The 27,580-nt window shown below is 34.9% G+C and overlaps 3 protein-coding genes across 12 annotated transcripts in view; 1 reads left to right on the top strand and 2 right to left on the bottom strand.

The window, feature by feature from the left end:
• LOC107993750 (ankyrin repeat and SAM domain-containing protein 1A) overlaps positions 1 to 11,033 on the bottom strand; it is a 71,034-nt gene extending 60,001 nt beyond the window's left edge. For 3 of the 5 annotated variants that reach the window (XM_062076254.1, XM_062076252.1, XM_062076253.1), the window contains exon 1: positions 10,712 to 10,854. In XM_062076254.1, the coding sequence (XP_061932238.1) occupies positions 10,712 to 10,815 (104 nt within the window). In that variant the 5' untranslated portion in view covers positions 10,816 to 10,854. Of the gene's footprint in view, positions 1 to 78; positions 5,105 to 10,711; positions 10,855 to 10,892 lie in introns of those variants that run through there. The other 2 variants (XM_062076250.1, XM_062076251.1) reach the window with 2 other exon arrangements.
• A 118-nt stretch (positions 11,034 to 11,151) lies between these two features.
• Positions 11,152 to 19,106, top strand: LOC107993751 (transmembrane 7 superfamily member 3). 5 transcript variants are annotated; one of them, XM_028664819.2, is made up of 10 exons: positions 11,152 to 11,294; positions 12,315 to 12,647; positions 13,652 to 13,917; positions 14,999 to 15,170; positions 15,449 to 15,589; positions 15,888 to 16,037; positions 16,974 to 17,228; positions 17,414 to 17,612; positions 17,726 to 18,332; positions 18,410 to 19,106. In XM_028664819.2, the coding sequence occupies exons 1-8, from the start codon at positions 11,198 to 11,200 to the stop codon at positions 17,533 to 17,535; spliced, it is 1,536 nt and encodes a 511-aa protein (XP_028520620.1). In that variant the 5' UTR covers positions 11,152 to 11,197; the 3' UTR covers positions 17,536 to 17,612; positions 17,726 to 18,332; positions 18,410 to 19,106. The 5 variants fall into 5 exon arrangements, with proteins under 5 accessions (XP_028520620.1, XP_061932241.1, XP_061932242.1 ...); XM_062076257.1 differs by lacking the exon at positions 17,726 to 18,332 and having other exon boundaries at positions 18,410 to 18,591; positions 18,726 to 19,106; XM_062076258.1 differs by lacking the exon at positions 15,888 to 16,037.
• The window catches only part of LOC107993752 (paired box protein Pax-6), a 37,437-nt gene continuing 28,355 nt past the window's right edge, over positions 18,499 to 27,580 (bottom strand). For both annotated transcript variants that reach the window (XM_062076256.1, XM_062076255.1), the window contains exon 9: positions 18,499 to 27,180. In XM_062076256.1, coding sequence (XP_061932240.1) covers positions 27,092 to 27,180 — 89 coding nt within the window. In that variant the 3' untranslated portion in view covers positions 18,499 to 27,091. The remainder of the gene's footprint in view (positions 27,181 to 27,580) is intronic.

A 27,580-nucleotide genomic window follows, 5' to 3' on the forward strand; every position in this document is an offset into this window, starting at 1 on the left:
TTTATTCTTAAGTGTGAGTATTTATTTATTTGAAAAAACTATCCAACAAAAATAAACGCGAATAATCTTATCTCGTACCGTAGAGAAATGTTCGAGACAGATCGTGGCCCACGAGTAATCCTTTTTTCACGGTGGACATCGCAGGTTGCAAAGCATTGCATCCAAGCAATTTCTCGTTGTTCTCTTCTTAAGTGGATTTGACTAGCGTCGTTCCTAGGCTGGTCACTTAACCACCCTCGAAACGTCGAGTGGCGCGCGATCAAAGTCGATCGAATTGGACGGATTCAATGAACAAGCATGACGAGGCTCGTCGAGAGTAGAAAGGGAGAGATGAGCTGCTGACTCGTTTGATCTTTGACCTTTTTTCCCATCTTGTGCAGAATTTGTTACGTAATTTGAATAATTTGCTCGAATCTCACTTTTACTCTTAATATGATGGATTATGAAAAAAAATTTCGAAGCTGAAGAAACTCAAACTATTTACACGAGTTTATTAATTTTTTATTAATCCAAATCTGAAGCAGCAATTTTGTTAACAAATGTGTGACAAAATCAAATATAAAAATTGAATCGTGCAATTTTAATAATCGTTTATCTTTCAAGTTTAATAGATTACGTCGCGTTATCTTTCGAAAAAATATCAATATATATATAGATTAAAAAAAAAAGCCAGCGTTGAAAATCCGTTGGAAAAAAAATCAAATTGGTGGATTCAGCGAGCGTTTAAAAAAAATATACTATTCATGGGATTTCGAGAAAATCGACGACGGGAAAAAACAACGTAAGGGAGAGCAATATTTATCTTGGTCGATTAATACACGTCATAACAGTGAACCACCAGTATTTGCTCGGTCCTCGTGCAATTCCGATATGAAGATAGATCCGTAAAAATATGTATGTTTACCGACGCCCTTCGAACTGTCGCACATATAACTCTTGTATCTTGATATTAGAAATACCCACGGTTCCCTGTGAGCCGATATTAAATGTCGTTTTTCGCCAGCCGAAACACGGATAAAATACAAACAATATTTCGAAATCGCGTTAAACTACAGTTTGCACAGAGTTGGCCGTGTTTCATTTGGGATATAGATGAAAAATAAGAATTATAAGGAATAAATTGTTTATACGATTTTATTATCTTTTATAGTTTATAAATAATAAAAGCGGAAGAGTAAATTTATTTTGTGATAAGATAAAATAGATAATTCTACGTTTCAATTACGTCGTTCAAATAAAATAATCTTTTAACTTTCTTACGGCTTTATACATTATTTATTGGATATTGATGATAAATCTATAATTTGTCACGCAATTAAATAATATTTAAATAATAATTTTAACAAAAATTATTTACTCATTCAAGTAAACGGAAAATTACTTGATCGTCAAATAAAGTAATGTATTATTTAAACAGATATTTCGTCATTTTATATGTTTTCTCGATCTCTCAGGATTTTATACCGCCTGATTCATAATTCAAATATTGCTATCTTGCGAATCGGGCAATTTCCGCGTATAAAACTCGTTGCCCGATTAAATTAATTGATTACCTAATAATTGAGGAGATGGACGATTGGTGAAAGTGTTGTAATGACAAACAATAATAATAACGCTTCTTAGCGAATGAATGTTTGCTTGTTATCGAACGTTTGTTGAAAATTGTTCTTCGCAAACATTCGAAATGCTCGGCGGTATTTATCAAAGCGATCCAACGCCAAAACGCTATTTACAACATGGTAAAAATTGCGCGTATAAATGCGCAAAAATATTCGTCACACCTGTGACGATTTGTCTCGGCGCATCGCGGACAATTATATCGAAACGGTGCGGTTGAAAACGATTGCGTGAAAATATACTTGAAACGTGTATTTGAAAATATATTTTGAAAAGCTATAGACGAATGAAAAAGGAGGCAAATGAAACGAATGAAATCAAAATATGGATAAATTTAACGACGGGTAATTTATTTTTTTTCTTTGTACAGAGACAAACATATTCGTATAAACAAATTTATCACGGATCAAAGATTTTATATTATTACAACTAGTTATTGAATTTTCTTACTATTACCATTAGCAAATGGATAATTCAACATGGATTCCAAAAAATTACTTTTTCCTTTTTTTTTATATCTATACAAGAATTAAAGAGGAACGAAAGATTGAAGATCAAACCATTTTATCCCCTCGTAACTGGATCTAAATCTAAATATAAAAAATTTTAAACAGTACTCATCATCGTGAAGAGGGAGAAAAAAAGAAAAAAAAAAATCAAGACAAAAGAATCGAAAAACCTCTCCCAGTCATTATCGTCGCCTCCAAACAATGTCGCCCCGATTCCTGTAGACAAGGGGCCCCGGTTAAAGGGCCCAGAAAGCGAAAACTCGCCGGCTGGATTTGCCTCATTAACAGGGACGCGAGCTCTGAATCGGCGGCCGCGTAGTCGAGGCCTGCATCAAAGCATCGCATTCAGTTTACCCAAAACAATTACCGGCAAACCGAACGCCTTTTCTCCGCGTAAGCAGATCAAAGGCGCGCCCGTGGTCGTCATTAAGCAACGAGACGTCATTAAGCTTCCGGATAGCGGCACTTTAAATCATCGGGGGCACGCGTATACCCGACGCGCTTACGTTCAACGGAATCGTTCAAGGCACTCGCCACTCGACAGGGCAGCTACCGCCCTCTCGACGAGCCTCTAATCCATTGTAACTAAAGATCAAAAAAAAAAAAGAAAAAGAAAAAAGAAAAGGAACGAGAGGAAACTGTCGATTTTACCCAACGCAAATACTCGCCCCCCTCAACCGACCGACAGCAATTCCTTGTGACTCGCGACCGAGCTCGCAGAGTCAAGTGGTGGGGGGAATGGGAAGAAAAAGAAACGAACACTTGAGGGGTTACGCGAGTGCAACGCTTGGAAGTTCGAGGAGCTTTTGGTCGAGGCAGAAGAATAGGAAAGAGCTAACGCGGAGAGGAGGACGGCACGTGTTGAATTTCTCTCTTTCTCCCCTTCCTTCCTTCCTTCCTTCCTTCCTTCCATCCTTTCTTTCTTTCCTTCTTTCCTCCTCCTTCCCCCTCCTTTCTCTCGCCCAATGTTTCTCACTACCGCCCTCTGTACCAGCGCCCCGTACTCGCCCCGTCAACGGCGACGATTCGAGTCCTCTCGTTTCTCGCTCTCTTTTGCGGACAGAGTCGTGCGTATTTGTTTTCCGCGCCCTAACAACCGGGCCGGGGATGGTAGCCGGCTCTCTTCAAGCCGAGTACACAAGAAGAAACACCGTGAACCTCGGCGGACGCGTGTATGTGCACGGACTCTGCCTCTGGCAGAGTACTTTTGCGCCGTGTGGTGTATCGAGTTAGAGGATGTTTCAGAAGTAGGGGAATGTCGAAGAAGAATGGGTGAGAGAAACATTTTTCTTGAGTAAGTATTTTCCTCCCTTTTCTTTTTTTTTTTTTTGTTTTAACGAGAAAGATTTAAAAATGAAAGAGAAGTTTGTCGAGTTTGGTCATATTTTATTCACAATTTTCTCTAGGAAAATTATTTTTCTCTTTTGATCTTTAAATAGAATTTCTGATTAATAGTTGTTTATAAAAAAAAAAAAAAATCACTTGTAATCAAAAACTATTAATTTTACAGATATTTGATTATCTAAACTAGTAATTTTCCAATTTATATGAATCATTTTATCGTAATTAAAAAATTATCTATATCAGTAATTGATATAAGGTAACTTGTAAACAATCACACATTCAAACTATCTATCCAAAAAATATTTCTCCAATCATTAAACTCACTAAACCTCTCCTCACTTTTGAATCAACGAGTATCACATAGGAACGGGCGGAATACTTCCACATTTCCAGACCATTCGGGAACGTTTGACTCTTCCTTTCTTTTACCCTGGCCCCTCTTTATCTCTCTTTCTCTCTCTCTTTCTCTCTCCAATTGCTTTTGCAACCTACCACTCCCCCCCGTACCTTCTCCGTCTGTCGCACCCTCGACGCCAACTCGCTTGCCCCATTCATCGAGTTTATCCGCTTGCCCAAGTTCCTTAATTAAACCCTGAAGATTGTCTGCAAAAAGGACATCGCCCAGTGCCCTCGACATCTACGAACATTACGAATTGGACGACGAGGGGCACATGAAAGATACAGATAGGTGGCAGAGGAGGAAGGGGAGGGGGATGAAAGCAGCGGTGCACCGTCTGTCAGGCATCCATAATAGCAATTTCTTGCCGGTTTTAATCAAGACGCCCAACGACAAAAATGACCAAGGATAATTGTAACGACTGTTTTTCTTATGGTCATGCATCTAAGGGGCACGTATTAATGAATCGTAAATTGTCGATCAGGATTCGAAATACTTTATTATTGTCGAAATGTATTGTTATAGCCATTTAATTGAGATTAAGTAGTTGGAATATATCCAAGTATAATTAACTCTTACAAAGATCGTAGAATTATAATTTTCTATTATTTACAAAAGATGTAAGAGAATTCTATTAGAAATTTTTCAAATTTTATCATTATTACTTTTACAAGGATTATGGGTTTTGTTATAATATTTGAAATGAGACGAATTACGTATCATAAATATACATTGTTTTTAAAATTAAATTCAATTTATTTTTGTCTCTCATCAAACTGTAATATTGGATAATTAAAAAAAATATATTCCAAGTACCCGGATATCCGGGTAAACTCCAGCGAGAACTTTATAGGATGCATATGTGAGTTTGCAACATGATGCGATGGAAGCACGTTAACGAAGCTTAAGTGATGATTGCAATTGAAACTGGATGATGTGTGTCATGTAGCAAGTAGATATATTAAAGTTAAACGATTTGAAGTTTTATGATTGAATAGATTATCACTGTTATATAGCTGAGATTTGCTTTCAACTCGATGCATTTTATTTATTTAAATGGTTGAACAGCCACATAATTTGTACGTTGTATTCTCAACAGTATTTATTATGCTGTTAAAAAATTTTTTGACTGCTTAATGTAATATAATTAAATCACGTTAATTAATACCTATCTCGTTTTAATTATCGATAATTTCTAGATTATCATTGGCAGGTTTAGTAATAAACATATTGCATCGTCAACCGTTGCCATTTTGATTATTTTCCTTTCCTTCTTTGTTCCATTTTTAAAAATGGAACAAGAAATGATAAATTGCACGAGATAACCACAATAGTATAATAAACGTCACAATTGAGAGGATGATGATTTCGCGTTAGTAATATACGTTAGTAGTAATGTGAAGTAACGTTTATCTATGCGGTCTTTGTTTCCAAGAAAGTCGAGTTTCAATGTACGTCGAGATGCGCACTTGACTTACAATAAACCACAACTTTATGAATGTCTCTCGAGACTTGCATTGCATCTAAATGCAAAATGTAGTACTGGTTTGTAGCGTACAAATGTACCATGATGATACATATCATCTTTTTGAAATCATAAGAACTTTTTCATTTTTATTAAGGTCTTTCACAAATATTAAATGTAGATATAAGATATTAATATTTAAATAATATAATATGAAAAATATTTCACATTATTAAATTGTGACAAATCCAAATTGTTTTCATTTGAGATCCTTAATTTTAAAATCGGTAATTTTATAATAATGAAATACCAATCAATTGTTTAAAACATGTGATTTATTAGACTATGAACGTATATGCAAAATTCAATTTTTATAAATATAATTAAAAGAATATAATTAAATGAATTTGATTCGTCAAATATCAAATATTACAATGTTGCTTTAAATGTTTTGTGCTTTTTCGCATATCATATGTGTTTTATAAATTTTTATAGTATAATGTTTAAATTTTGCATAAACATTCATAGTTTATTTATGCCTCGAATATCAATTTTATTCATTTCGACCTATATTTCCTATTTTCTGATTTTCTAGCAAAGAGATGTATTTGTAAAATTCCTTCTCATAAAAATAAACTCATAAAAACCGATAAAAGTAACATTTAAGACAATGGAGAGGCCAATATCATTGAATTACAGTTGTTTTTCCTGATACTAGACAGTCAGAGAAGCAATAAAACGCTGAGGGATAGGAGAATCACTATCCAGCCCCTTCCGGTTCCACGGATGCGAGTGTTTAGTGCGAACGCACCCTTACGCTAGAAGCAGACAGGGGAAGGAAACTAGGAAAATTGGCGGAGGGTGATTCGAAAAGGGACGAAAAAATCGAAGCTGGAAAATGAGGAAGTGAACGGAAGATTATCAGAAATTATGAAAAAGATAGAAAAAATAAAAAAAACGAAAAGCTAAAAGGAAACTTAATAAAAATTATAAAATAAAAAAAAAAGGATTATAAAATAAAAATACGAAATATTTTAAAAAAATCTTCAACGATAACGAAAATGAAAATTAAAAATGTGAATAAAAACATTGTCAGAAAATTTAGATATTATATTTGTATGTACATAATATAATATGTATAATAAATTGAAAAATAAAAATAAATAATAAAAGAAAAGATGAAGAAGAATTTAACAAAAATCATGAAATGAGAAAGAAAGAATAAATACGTGAGAAATTTCGAAGAGAGTTTAAAAAAAACAATAAAAAGAGTAGGAAGAAATGAAACGAACAGAAGCAAAAGAGAGCAAATAAAAATTACAACGATGGAAGTCAATGGACGAAATAATGAGAGAACAATAACGTAGGAATGTCCGTATGTGAGACAGTATTCAGCGGAGAGTGGCCGAAAACAAGAGAAAGAGCGCGTACGTGACGTAGAAGAGGGAATAAGGAAGAAAAGCCAGACGACAAAGAGAGAAATAGTAGACAGGGTGGCCAAAATGCAGCGAGGGTAAAGACACGCGAGGGCTGTTAGACCGTCAATCGATAAATTCCTCCAGCAAGGAAGAGGGGCCGCGATACGTGCTGATGTCGCGAAAAGGTTCTTCCTTGCAAACACTTCAAATGAACTTCACACTTCAGAAAGGTGAGAGAAAAAGATGGAAGGGGGTGGTCTCTCTTCTAGTTGCACTTTATGCAGTTTCGCGCCCCCTCGAAAAAGGCAGATCTCTATATTCTCTTTCTTTGTCTTGTTAAAAGGGAAGATCGTCCATTGATCCGTAATACAAATGAACACAGTGAACGTTCTCGTAGTGACAGAATGCCTTGCTAATTATCCCCTCGTTGGTCGTTTAACGCATCGATTCCTTCTTCCGGAAGAACGGAGAACGAACAAAACATTATAGTAATATCGGTCGAGTGTAATAGAATCGTTAGAGAGAATTTCACCCTATTCTCGAATTCGATATCGTTTTCGATGATAAAAGAAACAGAACTAATGCGAATAGAGAAGAAAGAAGTACACGATGAAGTTAACTTCATCAAATTTGAATTATCTAATCCTGCATCTTGAAGTTATAAAATATGATATAATACAAGAAAAACAGATGAAATTGATAATTTTATGATGCAAAATTTTTTAGAAAATAATTTTCAATAAATACATCTCATTAATATAAAAAATAAAAAATGTTTGATATCAAAAATTCAAAAATTGACAAAAAAAAGTAGAAAGTCTCGTGAGAATATTTTTTTTCTCTTTTCATATATATTTTCTAAATTTTCTCAAGCAGAAATGTTCATCAAAATCTATCCAAGATTATACGTATATTACCTTTCATATTTTAAATGTTCATTCCCCGTCTCGAATAATTGAAACAAGATCGGTAAAATCTTTATTACTTCGAAATCGTCGAATGGGTTTTATCAAATCCCTGATCATAAATTAAAAAGTAAGTTTCCTCGTGGCGGGGATTCCGAGACGGGCCAACGGTGTGCTCAAGAGACATCAAAGAGAGACGAGGTTATCGCGGCCGGCCGATGACGTTAAAAGTTCTGGTTCGCGGGAGATCAAGTCGCCCGAGGCGATGTTTCTATCGGAGGGAAGCCCTTTCCGTGGTTCCCGGGGGCCGTGATTAAAATTATTGCCCTACCCAAAGTCAACACGCCGTACAAACAAAGGATAAACACATTCGCGGGCACCGATACACGAGAAGTGGCACGATTAGCATCGCAAAATATTTCTCGTCTGTTCCGTTGAGTGTCGCTGTTGTCGTTCATAGCGCGCGCGCGAGAAGCAAGCGTATTTTACATTGCTTTCCTCCTCCTTGTGATCTCTTAAAGCAATGGAGGAACAAAAGATAAAAGAAGACGAAGAAAGAGAAATGAGGCAGGAGAGCAGAAACTATAGAAAAAAAAGTAAAGAGCTTTGGTAGAAAGTTGCCGCAGGCGAGCTTTTTAAGTTATGGACAAGTTGCACGACTGGTGATGAGCAAAAGAGGCAATTTGTTAGAAGAGAAGCGCTTTCGTTGTGATACATTTAGGATTTGTGAGCTTGATCCTAATACTCTGTCCTTTTCTCGTTTGGTTTACCTTGTCTTCTTTCGTGGAGAAAGTGGTGGGGGAAGTGCTTCTTGCCTCTATTCCTTTCCACTGTATCCCCTCTCTTTACCGTCACCCTACTATGTTCTCTTTCTCTTTTGCCCCGAAGGTTTTTGCTCGTGAGCGACAATCGGTGTTAAAATGCGTGAATGCACTCCAAGCACGCACGCCTGCTTCTACATGAGCACGCGGCAGAGACCTCTCGAAAACAAACAGCGGTTTCTCGTCCCGTAGCCAACGTGACTTAATTAATGAAAGCGCGCGAGAAGCGTCGACAAAGTCGTCTTTGTCGAGAAGTTCGCGGGACTGGGTCAATAAAGACGCGGGACCGTTGATCGATCATTTCGATTAGTCATATTCTTCATCAATCGATTCACTTCAACCTATCGATCGAGTTCGCGAAGGAATCTATTACGACTTGAAGTTCGATTGAGACCGGAGTTCACGATTAGAGAAGTTGACAGTGATTTGTCGGACGAGTCGATTACATTCCTAGTGAATTGATTCGCGAGTTATATGTGGAAGTTACTTGTTAGTAGTTACGAGCACGTGCATGAGTATTTAAATGACGTTTTTTAGGTCGAACTATGCTAACTCGGAAGGATGACTAAGTTATTTTTTGCTCTGGAATGAACTGAATGTGGGACTCACTGTTCTCATATATAAATATTACATATGTGGAACATAGATTTTTAAAAAGATATTTTTTAATATAAAAAATAAAAATAAATGAAAAGTTATTAATTTCATTTAATAATACTATTTAGTCACTTTTGCCATAATAAGTCAAATAAATTAATTAGAAAAGAATATAATTTATTAATATATCATTGTTTAAAAAATTAAATTTTTCGAATTTAATAATTTTGGCGATTATTAAATATTTAAATGCAATTAACGTAAATACAGAATAGAGTTCATAAAATTATTATTCTTTAAATAGAATAAAAACAGAAATACGTCGTATCATCTTTACAAATTTATCACGTTCAAACTAAATTTATCATTGACTCTTGAAAATAAATGACTACCCAAATAAACCTGTTTATCTCCTCCCATAAATAGAAAGGAGCAGCATCCGATAAGTCGTGAAGAAACGTGATTACTTACTTATGTGTCGTTTCCAGACGCACAGGTCAATTTCCTAATTTCTCTTCAGTTTTATCTCATTGATTTAATATTATTATATAAAATTAAATTTTAATGCATAAAATCATATAAACATATCTCTAATTGTAGAATTATGCGTTTCCTTGTTAAGAATGTTCACAACAAATTTTAATAAATGATAGTGCAATCAGTTGTATGTCCATGTCACATCTATAATATACACATTGACAGAGTGATTCATGGTCACGGTGAAATCATGAATAATCACTGAACAATAATATGGATAACATGCGCATACGGACATATTATTTTACTTTATAGATATTCAGAACAAAACTGATTATAGTCGAGAAAATTACGATGCCCGCGTTTATTTTCATGGAAGTTGTATAATATGTATTATAGAAAAATATTCGATTATTAAACCTTGCTCGATAAAGATAACCCGGAGAATATGAGAATTTCATTCAACGATAGCTATTGCAGTTTTCATAAAATATGTAGCATGAATCTAATTGTCAGTTATCAAACATGAAATTAGTTATCTATTAGCAATGGATAATATACAAACATAAAATAATTATAATATTCAAATAAAAATAATAATAATAACATATAATATTGTTATTAAACAATGTAATATTGTTGCTTGTAATACGGTTCGTTCACTTAATTAGTGTGAAAACTATCGAACGGAACAGATTCCACGTATAACGGTACAAACGACGGCATCCCCGAGTATCTCTGGCAAACTATCGGAATTAATTGGAAAAATGTAACGATCAATTGAGTGTAGATAATTTAACGCAGATACCGGTATGTATAACGACTCATCTAATTCCGTTTATGCTTAAAACACACTTGTTCCTGATTAATAAAGGTAATAAGGAAATATTTGAAAAATGAAATGAAAGGAAACAATCGGAATAGTAGTCAATACTGTACAAACACTTTATCATTGAAATCAAATCATCAGAATAGAAATTCTAAAAGAACGTGACACGTAACTTTCATTTCTCAATGAATTGACAGACAATAAAGTTATTTTTCCCATAATCTAATCAAGATAACGTGCACGAAAGCAAAACTATTATGTGAAAGACGACGTAGAATACGAAAACGGGAAAAGAAGCGAGAAAAAGCAAAGTCTGCTATGGTGACACCCACCTTGCCAGTGGACCACTCCTCTTCGCTCGTTGACCCAAAATCTTCTCGACCACGGTGACATTTCCGTTTCTCGCTGCCTCCAGCAGCTCCTGGTCCTTCCCCATGGTCCATTTACACTGTAATCAAAGTCTGGTGTTCACTTGCACACTTGTCAATTTCTGTTTTTACTATGATTACTCGCGTTTCATTGATCCAGCGTGGCCATCTTGGGCCGACTGCGTCGCCACCTTACGGTCACTTCGCAAAACACTCGCAACATACGATAGCGCGACAGAGAAAGGAATATTCAGGCACACGATGATTGGTTGTCCAAGAGCGAGATAGAACGACAGTAGCCGAGACTCGAAGTATACCGTGCTCAGGCATGTAGCCGACTGTCAAGTACCAGCTGTTGCGCCGTACTGATTTTCCGTGGCTTCACGCCGACTCGGCTTTGCGGCAATTTAATCGAATAAGTGTGTCACGCGGTTCATAACTCCGATCGACATGAGCCGCAATTTTGTTGGAAAGTTGCTGATCTTTCTGTTATTCTTCATTGGCAGTTTAGATACGAAAGTATTATCAAATACACTGTCTCTCGGTGGTAAGCACATAACCTCAATAGCGAATTCTGGCAATTTTTTTACATATTTTCTTAAGCCGGTTAAAAAATTTCCATTATTAAACGTAATTAATTTCAAATGTAAAAACAATAAATTTTATAATTCGTTTAAAGATATAGTAATATTAGATTGTTTTTCAATTATGTATTGATACAAATAATCAGTATAATCTTTTGAATTGATATAAATGTGAGATTATTTATAATATAAATCTATAAAAAGTATTATTATTTTCCCATTTATCGATTAAATGCAAAACATAATAGATTATATATATACTTTTCATTTAGAAATATATTTCTTTTTTATTTATTATCTATTGTATAAGATATTTAAATGATAATGTAAAACAAAAGATAAATGTACATATAAATAATATAATTGTGTAAATATAAAGTAAAATATTAATAAAAATATTTTTACTTCAAAAACATATATTTTCTACATACATTTTTATATTACATATTTATTTTTAAATGTAGTTATACATTTTATATATATTTATTATCATGTGATTACATATGTAAATATTTTAAATGTATAATAATATTTATTGTGTACATATTTTCTGCGTAATATATTTATATATCGGAAAGTATTACTCACATTAAATGTAATGTATAAGTGAAAAATATTTATGTTCAAAAATATCCAACCGTTACCATTATGAGAATAACCTTTATAAGAAAAAAATGTTTATTTAAAAGCTAAATTTGTCAAAATAATTAATAAATTTATTACATATTTAAATTATATAATAATTGTATTTATAGATACATATACACATTTTTATCATTTTACTTTTAAATATACAAGTTGAAACGTCGCAAAAGAAAAAGTACATGTAATGATTTCTTGTACGTATAAATAATATTTAAATTACAGTGATCCTCTAATTTATTTTTCTCAGCAGTATCCTTTTAAATTATTTGATATATGTAATATATTGAATCATTACATTTTTTGTAAAATGTCAATATAATATATGATACATTTTACAGATGGAAGTGTATTTGAAATGATGTTAACTAATGACACTACACCATATATGAAACAAATATCTATTGCAGCAAGTAGCAAAGCAATCTTTAATGTAACAAACGTTTCCTCCACCGCTTCATTTATTATTTTTCAAATTCATATTTATCAACATAATGTTACATTATCTTTTGATAAAGATTGTCTTGATAAAGTTTCGAATAGAAGCATATTTGGATCAAACATTGGTCTTCTCTCTAAGCTAACCACTAATATAATGACACAATTTTTCGTGAAAAATGATAATGTTCACGATGTTAAGGCTCTGCTCGTTGTTATTGCTTACAATAATAAAGGTGAGTAGTATAACTTCTCTTGTAATAAACGACTCGATATGAATCATTACTTCAATATCTCGGTGCATTTTAAATCTATTATTAAATTAATCAATAATATTTGTTATTGTACAATACAATTTTTTATTTATATATAAAATTAAAATAATTTTAATTTTTCATTTCGTTCACAAATTATCAACGGTAAGCTAAATATTATGATAGGAATTGTTGATTCAGACTTGACAATTTTTGTAAACTCTGCATTTTAAACAATGAAATGATATACAGGGTGATCCATTAATACAATAATGATAATTATACAAGATTAAAAAAATTTTATTTGAAAATAATTATACATTTTTTTATATATATATATATTTTTAAATTCTATTAAATATTTTAAGTTTTTGTTTTCAAGAAATATTCGTCATCGATATTCAAGTCTTATTCAGCCATTATCACATTCATTCTCGTTTATTCACAATTCGTATCGGTAACGCGCAACACAAAAGAATTAAAAATGACTTTCAATGGCTCTACATTCCTTAGTTCTTGTATTTTCCTAAAGAATACTTTCATAAATTAAAAAACGTATTCAATAAAAATGATTATTGAATATTATATTTTTTCTTATTATTATACTCAATACCTCGCATAAAAAAAAATGCATATTAATCATACAAATTTCGGAACTTTTTCATATTTTTATTCCTTAAAATTACAATAAAACTCTATTCCCTATTATTACATCTAAAATTACCAAAACCATTCTTCAAAGATTTCTATTTCTATTTTTTTCATGCAAAAAAAAAAAAAAGAAAATTTTCATCAACACGCCAAATGTTTCAATCTTGTCTATATATTTCCAATTACGGTCACTAAAGTGATAACCGGACCAACCTGTATATCATTGATTTTTTTCTGTTTCACGTAAACACGTGGGCACGAAGCGGACTCGATAATAAATTTCCCATTGAAAAGAACGATCAGTCCCATCCATCAGTTGATTGTTCTCTCCACAGCACCCGTACCGGGTGGATGCAACATGGAGTTCGATACCGAGATCGCGCCGTACGCGAGAATGCGGACACGCGACGCGATGGTGATCGTCGACGTGCAACCAGCCTCGTTACCGTTCAACTCAATGCCCTGGACTTGCGAAAAGGAGCCGGTGGAGGTCGAGATGTACCAGATGTACCTGCCCGAGCAGGACCTCACTGCCGAAACTTATTTCACGGGTATCGTAAACATGCTAACTGTGGAAGATATCAAAAAGAACGGAGTGAAGGTACTCGGTATCATTTAATTAGAATTTATTTATTCGACCGACTCGAAATTTGTTCCATCGAGTATAATTGATTTTTCAATTTAAGCGTTTGTTTATTTATTATTATAAATCTAAAGTTCTTTTGAATCGAGAAGAAGAATTTTAAATTAATTCTCCCATTAATTTTTCCCCCATTTTTCCAATTAATTTAGTAGATATATTGGATTATTATTATATAAGAGATTGTTTGAATTGTTTTTTTTTGTACGTTTTTTTTTATCGAATTCAAAAGTAGCGTTTAACGATTTTTCTTCTCGTTTTTCATTTTTTAATTTCTCGACGAAAGAAAAGCTCACAGATTATGTGTGTTTTTAAAAAGATAGTCAACGATACGTTGATTGCATAAAAATTATACTCTCGCGGTGAATCTGAATTTTTTGATAACGACAAAGCAAAAATCCATATTAAACTATCGATTCAATAATTCGATTGATTCGTTCGTTTGCAGTATATATTTTTTAGAGCGAGATTTAGTTTCAAAACTAAGTTTATTCCACTGGACGAATCGTAAATAATAGCCATTTTGAATATTAGATTGGAAGAAAATAATCGATCAATTAAAGGCAAAGAAAAATTTAAAATAATAAATTGATCAATCAAATCGATAAATTTTTCGATCGTTCATCTCAAAAATATTATTTATTGATCAATCTCATCTTCGCGTATATTAATCCACCGAAAATATAAAATATTCTGAGATTTAAACATTTTTAAATAATTAATTTTTATTATAAATTACTATTTTACAAATATCGTTCTACGTAATATGTATTCTCGAAACATAATGATTATTCTAATTATACTCACAAAATGTACTTTTGATTAATCATTAATTAATTGATGTATCGTTCGTTGTACACCAAAAGTAAACACAAACATGATATTAAGTTATTATTATTGACAACAATATTGTATACATAATTAATCAAACGTGCACCGTGTAATTGTATGATATATTCAAACATTTTCAGACATCGAATAAATGTATTTATAAATCAAAGCTCGACAATTCTAATACCGATAAAAATCTCTTCCATGTTAGGCAATGGCTTCCATTGTTTCCTCTCCGATGAGACGAATATTTAGCGCGTATTTCGGAGTTGGCTCGGTTTACGTCGCAGTGGCTAGTTATGGGGATTATTCTGCGGCCTATGTCCCGATATTTTCATACGGCTGTAATCCCACAATCGATCCTGTATCGTGTGACATTTTATGTACGTGTTCCATTTCATCCATGACACGAGAAAAACATGATAAGTTCATTTTTTTATTTTTTAATATTGATATCACTTGTTGAATTTAACCAATATCACACTGACCGTATTACTATTTTACGATTAGAAATATGTTATTAGAGACAGGCCAATTATGATACACAGATTCTACATTCTAATAAATAATTATCATGTTTTTCTTTTATACATTTTATACGCATATGAGAAAATCATCATTTCATAAAGAATTAATCGTTCTATCGTATCGTTATTTTCAGCCGAGGGTGTTTTGAAGTTTATTTCTGCCGTTTGTTTCTTCGTGGGATTATTTTTTACATTCCTGGGTCATCATGTCTCTAGAGTTGAAAAAATGTTTCCTATATTTTTCATTGGGACCGTAATTGGATATGCCATAGAAGGTATGTATGTATATATATATATGTATATATATATACATACGACAATATTTTTATTATTTTTCCCATACTTCTTGTCATAAAATTATATGTATATATATATATATATATATAAAACAATAAAATTTTTCACTCTAAAAAAATCCAATAAAATAATAAACAAAAAACAGCGTTATAAATACAATATCGATTGTCCATCTGGATATCCGCTGTGCGTTTTATCTCGAAAAGAAAAACAATAAAATGAAAGACAATTACAAGGAATATTATTATTACCATTGTACCATCCCGTTTGTTTCAGGTAACATTATAATTGGCATGGCAATAGGTTTGCTCTTCAACCTGTTGTCCTTAGTGTGCCCATACTCCACAGAGCATCGTAACGTTGCATTCCTGGTCAATATTACTCTGGGCTTGTTCTTTGCGTGCGTTGCTTACTTACACTCCCCAGGTACGGAAGAGGCTCTTGGCATCCCTTGAAGGGCACGTACGAAATACCGATAGTAAACGTATCCGAAAAGCGATTCAATGCATGTCGCTCGAGGAAAGATCAGCAGGGGTTGCAGTAAATTATAGGAAAATAATGGAAGCCGGCTTAAAAGCGGACGAGAGGAGTGTAACGCGAAAAGAAAGGGAGATGAGGCAGAAATGAGAGCGAGAGAGAGACAGAGAGAGAGCTCACCGCCCCCGAAGTTAGTTCGAGTTTGGTGAAGGGATGAAGTACAGTCAGAGAGTCCCCCTGTAGCTTTTATCAATGTTGCCCGCTCATGTGGAAACTTCGTCTGCCGAATCCCCCACAGCCGCACGGCATTCGCGTTACCTCCTACCTTTCTCACCATAACCACCCTCCACCATCTCCGCGCATACACGCATAAACACGCGCACAATAAAAATCGTGGCTCGTACACACAGGGCAAACCAGGCCCCCTGCGCCAACTCTCACGAAGCGATCTAACCAGCTTGAAAGATTCGCATTTACCTAATTGTGTCCCCCGTATTTATTTAGCTCCGAGACCTATTTAGATTACACGGTCTATGCATGCGTAACTGCACAGAGTATCGGTCCCCGTCGACAGATGATCGAGTTGGCCGTCCTCTCTCCCGCCCACCATCTTTGGCACAGTTTGATCCACGTCCTCTCCACGTGGTTTACGTAATCACGTACGTCTCGTGGAAATGATTATCGGTAAACTTTCAATGATGAATGGTATTAAGCGTACGAAGGAAAGAATTGTTTTGTGATATTGAGACGTGTTTCTTTTTCTTTTCTTTTATAAAGTTTTTTATATATAAGTGATAGGGGAAAGATTTTTGCGAGAATAATGCATTTATTATTTAATATTACTTATTTCGATTCTTTCTATTTTTTTTTCTTTCTTTCTTTCAGGTTCATTTGTAATTCTGCAGAACAATACGGTATTTTGGTTTCTATTTTTGACATTGGCTCTCGGTATAGCTGTTGTCACGACATTTTGCTTTTGTTCTTATATTACGTGTTCCATATTTTCATCCTTCACGATAATCCTGCCGATTGATTATTGGGTTGGCTCTTCTCTGAAATATATTATGATAAACATCGTAAGGCGAGCAACTGTGGAGGATTTTAATCTAGCCATTGTTCGACCTCCGATTCAGACTAAGGGTATCATCTTTTTTTTATACATTTACACGTTAAGATTGTATACGACTTAAGAATTGTTGTATTTTGTGCTGGATTTTATTCAATTTTAATTAGTTTAATCATTATACAGATGATATACACAGAATCGTTAACAGACAATATGTTAATAATAAAATGTTTTGAAACAATATTCAATACGATTTCAGATATATGGTTGATTGTATTCTGGATATGTTTGGCGTTATTTCACTTTTATAAACATTACCAAAATCAATTATTATTAAATGATAGAATGACAGAAACAACACCATTGTGGAATCAATATTAACGAATCATGTTCCAAATATTTACTACAATTACGAATGATGTAGTTCACGATTTTTCATATACAAGGAATGAATTTAGGTATTTCATATATTGTATTTTATATGTTATATTCAAAAGAATGTAAACAAATTTTTACATTTAATGTAAATTTTTATGTTTTATAGTTTTATATTTATAAAATAATATTTCAGATTGCTAAGTTGATTGAAACATTTTATGATGTAATGATAATACATCAAAGATACTTAAGTGATAATCTCGTACATCTATGATTTATATTGATAATATTTTTTAATTTTAATTGTTAATTTTATAAATTTTATACCAAATACATTTAAACATGATATAATTATTTAAAAAAATATTCATATTATTCCTTCCACTTATCAGTCACTGTAATTCATATACAAAAAATAAATTCTCCCATTAATCATTTCTTAATATCAATTAAATTTTTGTTAGATTTTTATTTCTTTTTATATTTTTCATGCGATAAATATCTTTAAAATAATAGATATGAAAAAAATAAGAGCATAAATATTAATTTCTCATTTATTCAATATTCTTATTTCGTCGTTCTTTACAAGCTAAAACCGTAAAGTGTTTATTATTCAAATATTTGAAAATGAAGCAAAGAATGCAATTATTCCGCTTGTATTGGTTAAACGTTAACCAAGAGGCATCGAACGTTGAGCTCTCCATCCATCGAAATCGGAAACAAAGAAACGGGAAAAATAGAATTACTTTGAAGTATAAAATACTGTTCACGATGAAAAATAGTGTTTCGAAGTAACGATAGTAATTACTTTGTAGACTTTTATTCGCTTGAAAAAAAAAAAAAGTTTACATATAAATAATTCAATAATTTTTAACAGCACGTATAAACGTACTCGGAATATAAAGGAATCCAAAGGATAACGATGAAAGATTTCAAGTGTTTATTGAACAAAAAATGCCAGATGACTTGTGTTGTCATTAAAATGAAATAACATTTATTGAATCGAGACAGTGACACCTAACAGTGGTTTTCTATATCCTACTACTTACAATCTTAAAGGTAATCACAGCAACAATATTATCTCCATTATTCACAACACTTACGTAGATTACTGTCGCAATAATATATTATTCTCGTTAATAAATTTGTTAATACTCATACACTGTATTCGTTATCAGTATTTATTATTACAGATAATAAGAAAACTGCGTGACCACTTCCGCGTCACCGTCCTCGGGGGTCTGTCCAAGATTCACAGGATCATTCGCAACGTGAATCAAAGACATTCATCTTCATCTTCGTTCCCAATAACATCACTGAAATGGAACTTGCCCCTATCTTTAAACATGCAATTTATTAAAACAACAAACAAAATAGAGATAAAATTTACGCGGCAACGAATCCAACGTCAAATTCCATTTCGGTGTGTTATAAATATTTTAACGACTTTCCACAGAAATTGTCGATTGTTCTTGCGCACAACGTATTATTTTTCAGGCATATTTTTATCTTCGCGAGAAACGATAAAATCGGCCAAAAAAATAAAGTAGCTCGACGAAGCCATTTTTATAACACTCTTTTGGCGCCCCCTGTAATCTTACAAATTCCTTTCGAAATTCAATTTCATTTTTGTATTCATCAATTCAAAAAAAAAAATCGACCAATAAAAAACTCTTCACTATTCAAATTCAAACAACTCGAATAAAATAAAATAAATTCAAAGAGGGAGATACATTTCGAAACATCCGTTCGAAAATTCGAAAGGATTAAAAAAAATCGAAGGTAACGATTCACGAACACCTTTGGTTCCCTTACACATATATATATATGTATATATATGAAATATTAAATCGCGAACGCAGAAGTGGTCCGTGCGGATCCGAACGAAGTGTACGACGTCGAGAAAATCGAAGTCCTCGACCATGGGAGAATCGACAGAAATGGCGGCGCGCGCGCGTGCGATCTTTTTTGCCCCTAAATTCGGCCGATCATTCGGCCTGCGTTGCGTCCTCTTTGTTTTGCTCCGTTTTTTAGTTTTATTTTTTCTTTTTTTTCTTCATCCAAAAATATAAATTTACTAATGTACTTTACAATCCCCGTTCGCCGTAGAAAACGTTCAAACGAATTGCGGTACACCAGCAGCTTGCGCCGCGTGTCGACATCGTAGGAAACGTTGCGCGTCTTTCCTAACAGACGGAACACGATTTATTTATTCTTACTTTATTTATTTATTTATTTTTTATTCTTCTCGTCCGTGCCTCGTCTACGCGACTCGACGCATAAATATATCGTTAAATTACCCTATTGACTGTTAACAAATCGTTATTAGCTCGTCACCTACTGACAAGAGAGAGAGAAAGAGAAAGAGAAAGAGAAAGAGACTCGACGCGACGTTCTCGACGGTAACGCGACTGACTGTTGCTCGGCACAAAAGCTTTTTCTCCAGGGAGAAGCTGTTTTTTTTTTACCAGAAATTCTAATTAAACGGATGCTTGTTGCGTAACACTCATATACACATGCTCGAGGAGTATATGCTTGGGAACAAAATGTGGAGCAGGGGAGTCTTGGAAACGGCGATCCTTGCGACCGATCATCGGTTTAATGTCATAAGGTCCTCGTAAATTATGGTTAATCGTATTTTACAATATTGTTAACACACGTTGGTTCGTAAATATATGTAATATATTTATACAAGTGAATCTCTTATCTAATTTGTTTGAAATAAATGAAAGTGGAAGCTCGTTAAAACTTTCCGTTTCAATAATAATAATTATAATACGGATTGGTAATAGCGTATTTGATGAAAAATTTAATTTTGATTTAACCGGATTGAAGATTGCTAAATGATAAATTGTGTATTTAAAATTAACGTCGAAAAATTTTATTATCCTTGAGTATATATATATGGATCACACTAATCACGATGTAATTCTTTATATTTCGTTCATTTTAACCAAATTACTTTAAAACTTGCACGACAAACTTCCGACAATCTGTAACATAGGCTTTCGAAAAAGTCGATGAATCGATGTTTCAAGTTATTACCTATAATTCAATATTGCCTCCCCTCGCATCAGGTACGAATCGAAAATAAAAATTCAAATCGACTACCAACAACGCGTTCAAATACGAATCGTACGCGAATAATTGTTGTAAAAACACGAAATAGGATTATTTATTCGTTATCTTTTGCTTGGTAATTTTTTGAGTGATTCCACTTGTATGATCCACTGATATCGAAAAGATAGAATAAAAATAATCTCATAAAACAAACGTTCGATAATTCTTCGCGACTACTAGATTTCAATTTTTCAACGGCATTTACCCAAAAAAAAAAATTCAAACAGAAATTAAATTTCGATATCGATTTTTCACAAAATATCTATTTCAAAATTCCAATTTTTGACTAATGTTTATCCAAAAAACAACTTCGAATTCCGATCACTGGAGAGATCCGAATTAAATTTCGAATTAAACCGCGAGAGTTTATATCCAATTTCCGAGTAAAATCATCAGCAAGTAGATAGCACAAACTTCTTCGATCTCCTCCTTCTCATCCCCACTCTTCACTCGATCATCGCGCAATTCTGGACAAAGACGAGGAGCAATCCTCGAAGACGTGATATACCCGCTTTCCAAATAAATTGCGAGAGCTTATAACCGAGTATAAAGAGCAGGAAAACAGGGGAGAAGTGAGACGCGTGTTTTACGGGATGGTTGGTCGGTCGTTTTATCGCGGTGAGCCGCGCGAAACGGATGTCGCGAGCGGAACCCTCCTCCCTCCCCCCTCCACCCGTTCGCGTGTCGCGTGCACCGACGAAAATCTCTTTCGAGTGGTTTTCGCGGTCGCGCTTGCGCGTCCTTCCCGCTTTTTCCGTCCCTCCACTTTCGACCCGCTAATGCGATTAATTAGAAATTTTATATCGCGTAAAAAGCCTTGTCTCTGAGGTAGCGCAACGTGTGTACGTGTATATATACATCAAATTACCCTGTACCGTGATTTTCCCACTTTTACGCGACACGTGGCGCGCGTGTTTTAGACGGACGGGTCGGTGTCTCTCTCCTCCCGGCGATGGAAATTTATTTTCATCGCCGGTGAAAGTTTCGATTTCGTGGTCCTCGACCCGAGATTCTCATCGTTCCATCGATCTGGAGAGAAAAATTCTCGCGAATTGTGGCGAATTAATTTTCAACTCGCGCATCGAACTTTATTCTTCATTTGGATTGGAAGATTTTTTTTTTTATTTTTAGTTTGCGTGTGAATCGTGGTTTTTTTCTTTTTTCTTTTTTTTTTTTTTACGATGTGAGAAGAACATTAGCTTTCGTCGCATTGTAAATTTTGGGAACGGGGGTTCGAGGCTGATTGAAAGAATGTGAAAAGATTCTTACCTATGAACGGAAGAATTGGTTATTTTAAAGAAAAAGATTATAAAAAAATTTGGTAAATCTTTGAGATAGTATACAGAAGATGTTCGAGATATGCTGATTCGAGAAGCATATTTTTTGAATTATTTATCTAGAGAATATATTTAATAAAAACTTAAAATGGCAGAAATTTCGAATAATTTTCTTAACAGCTTTTGTCATCGATATTTTTAAAAATTTACAAAATATTGCACATCGCGTATTGAATATAATTTAAATTTCTTAATCGCATTAAAACACGAACTAATTACCCTCTATTTAAGCACCAAACGGTATTATCTCGTACATCTAAGTAATTTTTTCCTCGTCCCAACTAAATTACTAAATTAAATTAAAATTTCTCAAAGAAACAAAGAAACTCAACCATTAATCTAATAACCTCCATTATATATAGAAATCGCACGATTAATTAAAAAAAAAGTTAAAACTCACTCAAGATTCCTTCCACATTACAAATCGCCAGATCGGTGAAACGAATCGATCTCGAGGCCCGATTTCGCGAAAAAAACAACCCCCTTAATAAAATCGCCACTATCTTTTAATTTTTACTTATTAAATTACATTAACGTATCATCCCCTTTTCATTAATCAAAGGCAAAACCCTGTTAATTTTTTTCTACAATTCTTTTCACCTTTTACATATATATACGAGGATGAAGTAGGTTTTTACCTAAATATCATAGAAACCGAAGAAAAATACACATATGGATGGGTGGAACATGTGAACATCGTCGTTATTCGTTGTCACGTCGATAATCGATCGTTTTCGAGATCGCCCGTTCCAAGACTTTCCAAGCATGCGAGGGATCCAAGCGTGCGACGAAGAATAATAATAATAAGAAGAAGAAGAAGTATAATAATAATAATAATAATAAGATGAGTAGGCGTACAATGAGGGAGTAGAATAAATGTAGTGTGTGGCGTGGCGGCATAGGCTCGGGTCGCGTGTTCGAAACGCCGATCGACCGTCTTCCTCCTCCTCCTCCACCTCCTCACCTCCTCCTCCATCCTCGTTTTCAAAATTCGGAAATCGAGACGGCCGATCGTTCGTTTTCCAAGTGACAACAACATCGAATAATACACTTGGCAAAACGGAGACCTCTTTTGCTTCCTGCATTTCGATTACGAAAACGATTTCTCACGCGATCGAACGTGTTATCGAGACGAAACCGATTTGGTTCCCTAAACGCATATATATATATATTTATATATATACACTTGCTTGCTCAAACACTTCCTCTCTAATTTACACGTTACGGGCTAAGAAGAGTATAACAAATGCAATATTTTACAATTTTTCGCTTTTATACAAGAAAGATCGACGAGGAAACGAGCGTTTTCGATCGCGAAACTGTGTGTAAGGAAGGCTGTGTGGTGGAGAGGAGAAAGGAGAGAGAGGACAGTTTCTTTTTCGTGACAACCGGTCGAAACTCGCCCCCCGTTTCTCGTCTCGATAAACGATATAAATCTACGGTTTTTCCTCGAAACGTTCTTGCATTCTTCTAATAAACGCATTTTTCTATTCTTATTCCCGTTTTATATAAAGTATATAATCTATATACCGCAAAGAGAGTATATACTCCCTCCCTCTCCCTTTCTCACTCTCTCTCTCTTTCTCTTTCTCTGTTCGACTCGAGTTAAAACCTTTCTCTTTTTCTTTCTTCTTCTCTTCTTCGTTTTATTCGACTACAGATTGGATTGTCTTGATCTAAAGAGATCGCGTGGAGTTTTTGGACCAGGGGGTTGAAACGTTCGTCGAAGGGTGAGAAATGTACAGAGAACGTTGAATCGTTGGAGAATTCGTGGTGTCCTTGGTGGAGCACGAGAGAAAGAGAGAGAGAAAGAGAGAGAGAGAGAGAGGTGGAGGGAGGATGAGGGTAGAAAGAGGTGTGAGTTGAAAAACACGTTTTTCTTGTCCTGCTAGTCGAAAGAGGAATCTAAAGCTAACGCTGTATCCTTGAACCTTTCGCAAAGTCTGCGAGAAAGAGGCGCTCGACTCTTAACGGGATTACCCGAGGACCTAGTTTGAGCGAATTCTGGCGGAAGTGCGTTCCGCCTGCGTCCGAACGAGGCTCGTGAGACGACAACCGGCGACCAAATCGATTTTTCATTCAATTCAACATTTCATACATTTTAGTAAATAATATTAATTATTTTCTTTTTTCGAAAATTTCGTTTACGAACGCGGTTGAACGAGTAAAATTTTCTTTATTTGAAAATTAAAGATTGTGAAATCCAAAAAAAAATATTTCCAGCCATTACGGAGGATTTTCCAATCGATTTTCAAAAATCCGAGGATGAAAAATTTTGAAAGTTACTTCTTTTGTTCTACAAGGCTCGAAAACAATGGAAACGAAATATATCTCAAGAAAGAGAAGAAGAAGAAGAAGAAGAAGAAGGGATCTTTTGAAAGCATATATATCCACTTCCGTCGAAGACTTGACTCGAGAAAGGAGGGAGAGACCGAAGCGGAGGAAACGTTGTCAGCCGGCGCCATATCTGCTCGCAAGCGTGATGGCCGGCGAAAAAAGCCACCCTCGAGGCAGCTATCAATCCTCTCGCGGCGCTCCCACCCTTACAAAGGCTTGGCCAGAGCCACCCCAAAGTCTCGCGAGAATATTTGCAGCGGATGCCCGCCTCCGTCCGTCTTCGGATCCCTCGAAAATTTCGCCGCTGTCATGCGTACAACAGCTCCACGCGTGGAAAATTCGATAAAAAACCTTCTCTCGAGTGGTCGATCGGGAAATTTCCAACACGATATCGAATTTCCATCGATATCCACGATAAAATAAATGAAATAAAATCCTCGAATAATCTTGGGAAATTTTCGCACAATTTTTTATCGAATAATGTTAATGATAAAATGTATAAACGATTTTCTAAAAAAAGTATTACCATGCTTATTTCTGTGTCGATCGATATTGTTAGAAACGTTAAAAATTTGATATTAAAATTTGGTGAATCGAGCAATGAATCGAGAATATTTCGTTTCGCGTTAATCCTCTGTAAAATATTAAAACGTTAAAAAAAATATTTTGGAATAAGAAGCGCGCGAAGATAATTTTTTTTATCTCATTGTACTATTTCAATTAACAATATCGTCTATTAACAATATCTATGAATTTTTATTTGTTTTTTATCTATCTAACAAACAGTGATCATTTTTTTATTACAAGTAGAGAAATTTTTTATTTTTATTCTTTACAAACGATCGAAAGCGTTATTTAAAATTAACTAAATTTAATTTAAAAGACGTACGACTTTGATTCAAAAGCGACGAAAATTTATACGATAATATTTATATACGCGTTCGTATTATATTCGTTCGTCCGCCATTGTATTGTATTACATTTATATCGCCGTATATAAACATTCGATCGATCAGTCGTAGTTGGATCGTCTAACGAGCAGGTTCGACGCCGGTGCGTTGATTTTGTACACTCTCGTGTCGAGTAGATGGATAATATTATACCCTGCGTGACCCGGGTCATGCGTATACGTCTACGACTTACTAGGATTAATCGAAAAAACGAATCGTGGCGCGATCAACGTTCACGATCAGTGCGGATTTTTTCAACGCTAGATGTCGTTGACAACGCGTTCGTCGTCTCAAGAGGAGGGCGCTGTTCCGTTCTTGGATGAACGCAACGAACGTTCGAAGACGAAAATTCACGAAGAAAAGTAATCTCGTGAAAATGAATCGTTCGTTGTTAAAAAGAAAAAAAATAAGGAAGTTCGTTGTACGAAATTTGTGCAAAGAAAAGTAGTTTTGCGTGAAATTTTGTTCAAAATACGATTCGACGAAGAATAAAGAAATTCGTTGAAATTTGTGCAAAGTAAATTAGTTTTGTTTGGGAGGGGAGAGGGCCACGTTGTTAAAGTACATGGAATGATTTGATGAAAAATAAAGAAAATATAATCACGGATTAACGAATCGCGAGGATTTTGTTCCGGTTCAAGAGGATGGATAATCGCAAAGATTGAACGAGGATATGCATTCTTGTTTCCCCTGTGACCGAAAATAGCTATCAACAGTGTCCGCTAGTTATCGAGATTTGGCAAGCCTCCAACGAGTAATTAATCGAATTAAAGCGTGGGACTCGTTAACCTTTATTCTCTTTTCAAACTCCTGTTGCGCCCTATCCTTAACAGGTTACACGATTCGTTCAAACTCTTTCGCTGTGATTTTTCATTTTATCGAATGGATTTTCTCAAAATTTTATAGACTTTTTAATAAAATAAAATAATTATTATGCACGATTGCGATCAAAATATTATTGAATTAGATACTTTGTTCTCTCGGTCACGATGCAAAGCATTGTAAAACTTGGAAAATTATCATTGAATGCAATTATCATTGAAAATACGCGAATTTATTTAACATCTCGCGTCTAATTACAGCGAAAGAACGAACGAGCAACAATTATAAAAACAACACGAATTTAATAACATTATAATCGAATTTTCCCCAATTCAATTCTCCGACCTAAATAAATATCCCATACATTCTTTTGAACCACTACTTTGAACCAGACTTCACCAAGCTTACAATTTTAACTACCAAAAAATTATTAAAAATTCGATATCCGTGTCGCTCCTCCTTTAAACTTAAATCTCCCTCCAACATTAAATTCGCATTTTCGAAAACCAAAGATCGAGATGAAAACCAAAAAAAAAACAAAACCAAGATGAAAATATTCGAGCGAAAATAATCTTAAAGAGGCAGAAAGAGAGAGAGAAAAAGCAGCAGCCCACTCGGTATAACATCCTCTTGGAGTCGTCACGCGTTGGCGCCATCACAGCGAGACGCGTCACAGTGATCGTGGTCGGCGACTCGTCGTACCTGGCCGCTGGTTTTCGAGATTCGACGCGCGGCGATGGTCGTCGACCATCTCTGGGTGGTAAAGAAAGCGTCGAGAGGGATTTGGTGATGGAGAGTGTTTCACTCACTGGTGTCGGATGTGTGCACGGGAGTGGTGGCCGGCGTGTTGGTCGGTTGATGCTGGGCTGGCTGCGTCGGTATCCCGAGGGATGCGAGCAGCGGCCGGGACACTGCACCGGGGGTGGCTGTCGGTGGCGGCGGGCTCTCCTGGCCGACGAGCAGGCTCGCGGGCGGGAACCCGAAGAGCTGGGATCACTGGAGCCTCGGCCAATAGTTGCCTGTCAGGTCTGGAGTCTGAGACGGGATCTGGACAGGCACGGAGACGCCCGCCGATATCACGCCTGGAACGGATTCAAAAACAAACGTGTCTTTCTTTTCCTGTTTGCCGATTAAATCGCTCCTGGATATCGTTCGATTCGTTTCGAGAGAGAAGAAGTTTGAGAAATAATTTCGAGGAATATTATATTAGTAATGCAATTTTGGAAGCAAAAGTTAATAATAATAAATCCCTGAAAAAGGGAAATCAAACCTACCTGCTGATCTTTATCCCATCCAAAAACAATATTTCCAAGAGATCCACGAGGACGAGCCCAACGAATTGGGGCGAAAGAGACAACGGGACGTCGACGAGAGGAGGAATGGAAGAAAGGGAGAGAGGAGGCAAAGTGAAAGTCCCCGCGCTGATGCACGTAAAACGATTATGATGGATAAGTTGCGGCTCGTTCCGCACGTAAGAAGCGA

Source organism: Apis cerana, linkage group LG6 (genome assembly GCF_029169275.1).
Source record: "Apis cerana isolate GH-2021 linkage group LG6, AcerK_1.0, whole genome shotgun sequence".
In the NCBI taxonomy this organism is placed as follows: Eukaryota; Metazoa; Arthropoda; class Insecta; order Hymenoptera; family Apidae; genus Apis; species Apis cerana.